General features: G+C 48.8%; 1 protein-coding gene and 2 non-coding genes across 3 annotated transcripts; all 3 read right to left on the bottom strand.

The window, feature by feature from the left end:
* Positions 1-3,355: 3,355 nt before the first annotated feature.
* LOC122939094 (60S acidic ribosomal protein P1-like) lies at positions 3,356-6,799 on the bottom strand. Its single transcript, XM_044295071.1, has 4 exons — positions 6,587-6,799; positions 4,285-4,359; positions 3,565-3,670; positions 3,356-3,482 (listed from the first exon to the last, which is right to left on the bottom strand). The coding sequence occupies exons 1-4, from the start codon at positions 6,656-6,658 to the stop codon at positions 3,400-3,402; spliced, it is 336 nt and encodes a 111-aa protein (XP_044151006.1). The 5' UTR covers positions 6,659-6,799; the 3' UTR covers positions 3,356-3,399.
* Positions 4,093-4,246, bottom strand: LOC122939747. Its single transcript, XR_006390167.1, has one exon. It is a non-coding gene; the product is annotated as a small nucleolar RNA SNORA62/SNORA6 family (small nucleolar RNA).
* Positions 5,057-5,212, bottom strand: LOC122939748. The gene has a single exon (XR_006390168.1). It is a non-coding gene; the product is annotated as a small nucleolar RNA SNORA62/SNORA6 family (small nucleolar RNA).
* Positions 6,800-8,973: the final 2,174 nt, after the last annotated feature.

Genomic DNA, 8,973 nt, shown 5'->3' with positions numbered 1-8,973 from the left:
TGCTCATCCCTACTTTTCACAGCTGAAAATTCCACAACTGAAAACAAGTTCCATTAATTTAAACGGGGCAGAAAGCACCTGGATTTCTTAAAGTCCTGTTAAGGAGAATGGAAATGATTTTCAGTCGTGGAATTTTCTACCCCGTGTGAGTGCACCCCTAGAGAGGCGTATCATCGTCATACAGCAGTTATCCATTCTCACTGGTAGTTCTGGTGCTTGCTCAGGTCCTCACTGGAAAGGAAAACACTCCATACTGGGAACTTCTACGTGACACCAAAACCAATAGGAACAGAGCTGCAGTGTAAAGCATTAGGGAGCAGCAGCCTGAGCCTCAGACGTGAATTTCAGACCACCTCCTGCAATGCAGATAAACTAGAGCCTCAAATACTGGACATAAGCGGTCAACCATCACACAGAAGATCCTCTCCATCTACACATCCTACTCACAGGAAAACCCTGAACCCCTCTGAGGGCTGATCTAAATAATTCTCCAGTCCAGGTTTAGACCACAGCACTCAGACTAAAAGTTTAAAGGAATCAGTTTATATTGGCAGGGATCTGACAACCAGCACCCCCACCAATCAGCTTGTGGCGAAACCAACCTCGCCACTGGGTTTTGGAGGGGCCTGGCTACTAGCCTCTTGCCCCAGGATTATGGGCCCTCTCATCAGCCAGGCCTCCGTTGTTCACAAAGGACTTGGACTAACTTGAACCCCTGGTCTAATTCGTGCCATTTTGGGATGTTAAATGTCTATGTGTATTGAAAAGGGTGGGACATTGTATACGTTGAGTAGGGAGGTCTGTTCCATTGTCTCTCTGTGTGTATTGGCGATGTCCTTTGTCCTGAGATAATTGAATTACTTCTCGGTTGTCTCCAGGACAGAGGATATTGTGTATTCGCCTGCCTGTGATGATTGCATCAACCCAGTGTGAGGTAATTCTATCACGGGCAGAGGGGAGGATTTTGTGTGGGAGTGTCTGACTGTATTGTACGTGGTTATTGGCTGTTTTTACAAAACCCTGTGGGTGGTAACCTTGTTGGAAGATGTGTATAAAATGCTTATGTGTTAAAATAAAGAGGCTGCTTTATACCTTGCTATATCACAATACTCCCCTGAGTATAAGCTCTTGTAAGAGCTGGTTCACCCACTGGAAGCTAAAGCCCGGTCTTGGGTCCAGCGTGGGTGGAGGACGGTGAGACCCCAACCAAGCTGCGGCGGTTCGTGGGGTCTGCAGTGCGAATGATGTCAAGTGGAGTGCTTGGAGTCAGAAAGCACTAGGAGCATCTATCGACGGAGGTACCCAGTCGGGGTGCCAGGAGATCCATTACACAGCTGTTTGAAGAGAAATCAGTGCTGGTATAAGCGCTGCCTTCTCTCCATTGTTTACCTGCTCGCTGTGCAATGAGCAGGTGTAATTATATCTGCCATCCCATTCACTTCCTGTTTAAATGTATAGGAAGGCACCATCCCATAGAAGTGAAGGCACCTTTAATTACACCTGCTCACCGCTGAAGTTGACGGCATGACAGGAGCTCTGTCTTCTCAACCAGCTGATCCAACACCCAGGACCCCACTGATCCGATATTAATGACCTATCCAGAGGATAGGTCATCAATAAAGTAAAGTGGACCACTTTAAAGGGGTTGTCTGGATCCCTATTTTGATGACCCATCAATATCAGATCGACGGGGGTCCAACACCCAGGATCCCCACTGATCCGCTGTTTGAAGAGAACTGTGAGCACTGCCTTCTCCATTCACCTGCTTGCCCTTTTTGGCACCATGTAATATTACATACAGTAGCAGAGAACTATAAACACTCCAAATGGGGGAAAACAATTCTGCTTTATGGGTTATTTTTTAATGGCTTTAGAGCATGACTGAATCCCATTTAATTTTTTGGGAAGGTCAGTGACCAAAAACTGCAAATTGGCCATTTTCCCTTTCTATATTTTAATGGTTTGGGCATTTTGGGACATCGTGACACCAATTATCTTCTAGTTGTATTTGTAAAATCTGTAAAGTTGGGCGTATCCATTTTTTAAAACTTTGAAGGTTTAATTCCCCTAGGGGGAATAGAATGTAATCATCTGATGAAATGATTACTATTGCAGTCTATGGGAGAACTGCTACCTTCCTGTAAAGGCCCAATTAGGAACTATGCTATGCCAGGCCTCAAAAGCCTTCTGAAGGCCCAAGGCTGCCATAGTAACCAATGGCTCAAGCTCACCACACAGGAGTCATACACCAGAAGCACAATGCTGCCACTATTTGCCTGCTAAGATGCCATGATCACCCACAGCATCTGAGGCCCTTAGAAGTCCATGATTGGCACTCACCTCCAGGTGTCTGTAAAACATCTTCACAGGCTATATACATATATTCTTGGGCATTTTTTTATGATTGGACTTTCTAAAAGTTTTTCAGCTGTTTAAGATACAAGGGTTAAAAAAAAAAAGTCTGCATCAGCTGAAGGCTCATGTAAGAGCTCTTTTCTCCAGACCTCACCTATTTAAGCCATATCCTTACCAGTTTGAGAATTCAACTATAATGAATGTTTGAGATCAGAGCTCTACATGAGCCTTCAGCTGACAGGATTCAAAGACAGTCAGCTTGCAAACACTGTTTAAGCCTTTTATTAGGGATGAGCGAATAGACTTTGGATGAAACAACCGAAGTATATTCACATAAAACAGTTTCAATACCATACGGAGCAAATGCTTTGTACAGTTTCAGAACGCATTGGCTCAGATGAGCCGAAGTCATTACTTTGCGAAGCCTTGCAAGACTTCACGTAACTTCAGAAATTGATTTATACTGTAAAAACATTTCCCGAACTCTGGTTCGGTTCCAAGTGGCACCTGTTTAACAGTATAAATCAATTTCTGAAATTAAGCAAAGCCTCGCAAAGTAATAACTTCGGGTCATCAGAGCCAATACATTCTAATACTGTACGGAGTGTTTGCTCTGTACGGTATTGAAAGTTTTATGCAAATTGACTTCAGTTGTTTCATCTGAAGTAGAATCGCTCATTCCTACTTTTTATCAAATACTAATTGAAAGGATTTCTAGCCCAAAATGAGTAAAACAATCTAAAAATGCCCCTGAAGGTATACATAGCCTTTGAAGTCTCAAGTTCAACTGTGCATGTACAGCGGATGTTAGGAAGGGGTTAAGAGTTAGTAATAAAATTATGCAAATGTATCAATATGATGCACGAGTCTGAAAACCACTGCCATGTAAAATGCCTCCTCACACCAGTAGCTTGCACCTCTCCCCTACACTGGCGTTTTCGGCACCCGGCGTACTATTATATATCTAGTGTCAGGATCAGAGAAGTGACGGAGCCGCTCGCACTCAGATGGATTCTCTTTATTACAAGTCCTCTTACAAAATGTTTAGTCAAAGAGACCGAAGCCCATGTCGTCATCCGACTCCTCGGACTCTTCCTTCTTTTCTTCCTCCTTTTTCTTCTCTTCAGCTGCAGAAGACAAAAAGGCAGATTTAATAATCCGGTCTGGAGGGCAGACATAAGACTATGGTCGCGGGATACAAGTCATTACCTGGAGCAGCAGCTGGAGCAGCACCCCCTGCGGCTGCAGGAGCGGGGGCTCCACCGCCAGCACCAACGTTGCAGATCAGGCTGCCGATATTGACGCTGTTGAGAGCCTGAGGAGAGAAAATAGAGGGTCACACCAGTCCTGTCATGGGCGTGCCCTGCAGGCTGTCATTTCTTGCACTGTAATAGCCTGCTGGCCCGAGTGTCCCCCTCTATCGCTCAATCTGCTCTAAGTCAGCATATGTCAATAGAACATGCCCTATAATGATCCGCATTACGGACAAGATAGGACTATTCTGTTCCGCACAATACAGAACGCACATGGCCGGTATCAGAGCATCCAATGGTCGTGTGCATGAGACCTAAAGGAGCCCTCCGATTCCAGACAGTGACTGCTCCATTCTTGTCTGATGGAAAACCCCTTCAACCAACAATTCCCTTAAAGTTACGATTTAGCTTCTTCATAACAAGCCTAGAGTGCAAGAAACCACTGCCCACAGCATCATCTACTATGACCCCCATCATCTCTATCACATGTGGCAAGAATTACTATCAAACTCCAGTCATCGGAGCCACGCGGCTCCTTGTGGCGTTAGCGAAAAATCTGCCGTTACTGTAGCACACTTCCGACACCCCGAGTTCATCGACCAGAAAGGCCTCAGCTCAGAGCTTTAACTGTGTGCGTCCCTACCGTGTATGGAGGCGACATTACTGGAGAACGCACCTTAGCGAACAGGCTGGGCCAGAAGGGCTCCACGCTGACACTGGCGGCTTTGATGAGAGCGATGATCTTGTCTTCCTGCAGAGAGAAAAATATGTTATTGCCATCCTGACAACTCATTGCAGTAACTCCTGACTCCACAGCAAACTATTAAGCCCTTTAAGGGAGTGTCCAGTAATGACCCAACCCCCCCCCCCCCCCCCCCCCCCCCATCCACACTGAATAGAGCAGCAACGTGCTCCACCATCACAGGGGACACTGAAGCCATGCTCATGAATGTGAGGGTCCCTGCAGGCTGACACCCACCAATCATAGCAGAGACGCCGGGGGTGTCAAACCAGAATCAAGCATGTGCAGAGCTCTGCTACATCGCACAGAGTGAGCGCAGCAGGGTGCACGTCTGACCACCTCTATAGTAGAGGACCCAGCAGTCACTTACCCGGCGGACAGGTAATTGGTAGTTATTTCTGGGGCAGAGCAATCACATACAGTACATAGGGATGTAGGAAAGGGTTAATGGCTGCAGCTAGGGGTCAATCCTTCCCACCTGTCCTCACAGGGGCCCCAAACAGTGGGGAGACCCATTTTCACCCCCAAATTCAGACTGACGAGCTGTCCATACCCAATAAATATCAATGACCGGCTCTGGAGGGGAGGGGGGGGGCTTTATCAAATATTCACTCACATGGGGGTTGTCAGACCTACGTAACCGAGATTAGAGTGTCAGCTCTTGGGACCAGGTGACCAGACATGCATTGTACATACAAGATGCAGAACGTGTGGCGAGAATTACTATCAAACTCCAGTCATTGGGGCCGTGCGGCTCCTCATGGTGTTAGCGAAAAATCTGCCGTGTTCCTGTAGCACACTTCCGACACCCCGAGCTCATCGACCAATCAGGCCTCAGCTCCGGGCTTTAACCGTGTGCGGGACAAACATACAACATGTAGCAGGGAAAACCGGGTGACTACCGGCCCAGCCGCCATCGTGACCTCCGGACGAGCCGCTGGTTAGTTCAGAGCAAGGCTGAAGACACGGGGAGACTTACCAGTCAGGAGCTCGGGAAAGCTGGGTGACAACGGCACCTAACATTAGGGCGGCTGCACTGGTTAGCTCTGCTCCTGGGAAAGATGGGTGACACTAACGGCACCTAACATTAGGGCGGCTGCACTGGTTAGCTCTGCTCCCGGGAAAGCTGGGTGACACTAACGGCACCTAACATTAGGGCGGCTGCACTGGTTAGCTCTGCTCCTGGGAAAGCTGGGTGACACTAACAGCACCTAACATTAGGGCGGCTGCACTGGTTAGCTCTGCTCCTGGGAAAGCTGGGTGACACTAACAGCACCTAACATTAGGGCGGCTGCAGTGGTTAGCTCTGCTCCTGGGAAAGCTGGGTGACACTAACGGCACCTAACATTAAGGCGGCTGCACTGGTTAGCTCTGCTCCTGGGAAAGCTGGGTGACACTAACAGCACCTAACATTAGGGCGGCTGCACTGGTTAGCTCTGCTCCTGGGAAAGCTGGGTGTAACAGTGGCTGCGCTGGTTAGTACTAGATCTGACATTACATCCCCCTTAAGTATTACAACTCCCAGCATGGAACTAATTAACACACCCAAGACAAAAGGAGTTGTAGTCCCACTACTGATTGGAGTGCACCAGCCTGAGCCAATCACAGCCCAGGGGGACTACAAGTCTCAGCCAGGACAATGCAGCTTAAAGAGGTTCTCAATCATTACAAAAACTTAGTGGACTGCGTGTCAGTCAACAGCTCTGCATGCAATTAGTGAATGAAGCCACCCATAACGCTCCCACAACTGAGGAACTGCCTGCAATAGTGACGAACCCTCAGCTGTGATGAGCACTATAAGGTTTCGGCCTTAGGCTGACAGCAAGCAGAGATGGTGAAGGCAGCAGGAATTGAATGCGTTCAATATGAAGACCCTTTATTTCCACAGACAGGGAATGATGAGAGTTATCTTATAAGTAGGCCTAAAACCAGCTATATCCTATTGGAAAGGCCTGTGGTAAGGCAGACTACGGTCCATGATGGGAGTTGTAGTAATTAAGAGGTCATGTTTGCCAGCTGTCAGCATGCTGGTATTTGTAGTGTTTCCACAGTAAACACCCACCCTGACCAGGCCATGCTTGGACTTGTAGTGCGGCGCTAAGCTGTACCTCAGAGGCGGAGAGATGCCCAGTATAACAGTAACCCCACCGGAGCCGGCTGAGTGTAGTAGTGCCCGGCAGGGCTACCTCGTCACACCGCGCCGCCATGTTGTGCCCGCTCCCCCAGTCCTCCTCACCGTGATCGTGATTTCGTCATCATGAAGGATGAGAGCAGAGTAAATACAGGCGAGCTCGGAGACGGTTGCCATTGCTGAGAGTATCGGGCGCTTGTCTGGCCGTGGATGGGCGGGTTACAGGGTGCTAGTCGCCGGATGGACACCAGGCCTTAGCTTCAGCCGAAGAACCGAGCACCTTAAACCGCTGCCGTCACTGAGGCAAAGAGGAAGGGGAAGGGGCGGAGCATGCGCTTTTATAGGCGCGCGCCGAAGAGGCGGGAAAACCTGTCGTCCGGAGTTTAGTCTTTTTTTTTTACTTTATTGAAAACCGTTCTGTTGACTTTTTTTTTGTTCGTATAAACTTTATTTATAAAGCTTATTGTAAAACGATGTCCAAATATTGCAGAGTTCTGTATCTACACTGACAGCCAGTTCCGGTGGGCCGCCACTAGAGGCAGGCGAGAGCACATACCTGCTGCCCTGAGTCTGTACACTAGTCGGTGAACACCTATGGCCATATTGTGAGCCAGCTCCGATTATTACATACAGTCACCGGCTAGTGCCTATAGCCTATCAGAGGCCGGTGCAGGCAGAGCGATGATGTCATCACGCCGCCTGAGCCGTACAGTGCGGGACACAGCCCGGAAGAGGCCTGCATCGCATAAGGTAAGTATATGAGTTTATTGTTTTTATTATTTATAGTATACTGTGGCAAGAAGGGGGGGGTGGGGGCCCTATATACTGGCACAATATGGGGGGGCGGGCACTATGGAGAAAAGGGGAAGCACTGGCACACTACGGGGGGCACTATGGAGAAGAGGGGAAGCGCTATGGGGGCATCTACTGGGGGCCCTATGTACTGGCATGCATTATTGGGGGGAGCACTATGGGGGCATCTACTGGGGGCCCTATGTACTGGCATGCATTATTGGGGGGAGCACTATGGGGGCATCTACTGGGGGCTTTATGACGCGGCTCCGCCCGGCTCCTAACTTTTTAAGCTGGCTCCTAGATTCCAAGGAAATTTGTCAAGCCCTGTCCTAACGTGTGATGCTGAAGGGAAGATATTCATGAAGCTGCATTCTTCAGCTAATTTTACCATCCTGATGTCCGTATTCAGCCCTTTGCAGCCATATTTCTCTCTGCCTCTATTTCAGCAACTTTCTAAGGCTACTTTCACACTTGCGTTCGGGGCTCCGCTTGTGAGTTCCGTTTGAAGGCTCCCACAAGCGGCCCCGAACGCATCCGTCCAGCCCTAATGCATTCTGAGTGGATGTGGATCCGCTCAGAATGCATCAGTCTGGCACCGTTTGGCCTCCGCTCTGATCAGCAGGCGGACACCTGTAGCTTTCGGGTGTCCGCCTGGCCGTGCGGATCCGTCCAGACTTACAATGTAAGTCAATGGGGACGGATCCGTTGGAAGTTGACACAATTTGGCTCATTTTTCAAACGGATCCGTCCCCATTGACTTTCAATGTAAAGTCTGGACGGATCCGTCTGAGCAACTTTCACACTTAGAACTTTTTCTAAACTATAATGCAGACGGATCCGCTCTGAACGCAAGTGTGAAAGTAGCCTTAGATGTCCTCTGCTGCACTTCCTGTGATGATCTTTGCCCTTCCTTGAGGCTATCCTGTATTTCCCTCACTTCCCATAAGCCCTTGCTCTCCTCACAGGACCAATCAGAACGCAGATAACTTCCCACAGTACCCAGAGCAGTGTTAATCCTCACATACAGCTAACCAGAGACAAGCCCTGCAATTACATTAAGGCTACTTTCACACTAGCGTTCGATCGGATCCGTCTGCATTATTTTGGCATATAAAAGCTAAGTGTGAAAATAGCCTCGGACGGATCCGTCCAGACTTTCAATGTAAAGTCAATGGGGGACGGATCCGCTTGAAGATTGAGCCATATTGTGGCATCTTCAAACGGATCCGTCCCCATTGACTTACATTGTAAGTCTGGACGGATCCGCACGGCCAGGCGGACACCCGAACGCTGCAAGCAGCGTTCAGCTGTCCGCCTGTCCGTGCGGAGGCGAGCGGAGCGGAGGCTGAACGCCGCCAGACTGATGCAGTCTGAGCGGATCCGCATCCATTCAGACTGCATCAGGGCTGGACGAAAGCGTTCGGGTCCGCTCGTGAGCCCCTTCAAACGGAGCTCACGAGCGGACAGCCGAACGCTAGTGTGAAAGTAGCCTAAATCAGTAAGCATTTGTTTTAACCACTTAATAGCCAGCTGTCCCTCATTCTCTTCCAGACTGACTGCTTTAGCTGCTTATATCTCTGGTTTGGTACCAGCTAGAAATACGGGCTTTGCATTGTCTGAAAGCTGACATTCCAGACAATACCAGAATGATATAAATCTGTTCAGTACAGGGGAAGATATCAATGATAGAAATCGGG

The sequence above is a fragment of the Bufo gargarizans genome, chromosome 5, assembly GCF_014858855.1.
Source record: "Bufo gargarizans isolate SCDJY-AF-19 chromosome 5, ASM1485885v1, whole genome shotgun sequence".
In the NCBI taxonomy this organism is placed as follows: domain Eukaryota; kingdom Metazoa; phylum Chordata; class Amphibia; order Anura; family Bufonidae; genus Bufo; species Bufo gargarizans.
This window is presented reverse-complemented; position numbering and strand designations above follow the sequence as displayed.

Coding starts and splice junctions, on each gene's coding strand:
- LOC122939094 (XM_044295071.1), bottom strand. CDS start 6,658: ATGGCAACCGTCTCCGAGCTCGCCTGTATTTACTCTGCTCTCATCCTT. Junction 3,671..4,284: donor GGCCCAGCCTGTTCGCTAAG/GTGCGTTCTCCA, acceptor TTCTCTCCTCAG/GCTCTCAACAGCGTCAATAT. Junction 3,483..3,564: donor TGCTCCAGCTGCTGCTCCAG/GTAATGACTTGT, acceptor TGTCTTCTGCAG/CTGAAGAGAAGAAAAAGGAG.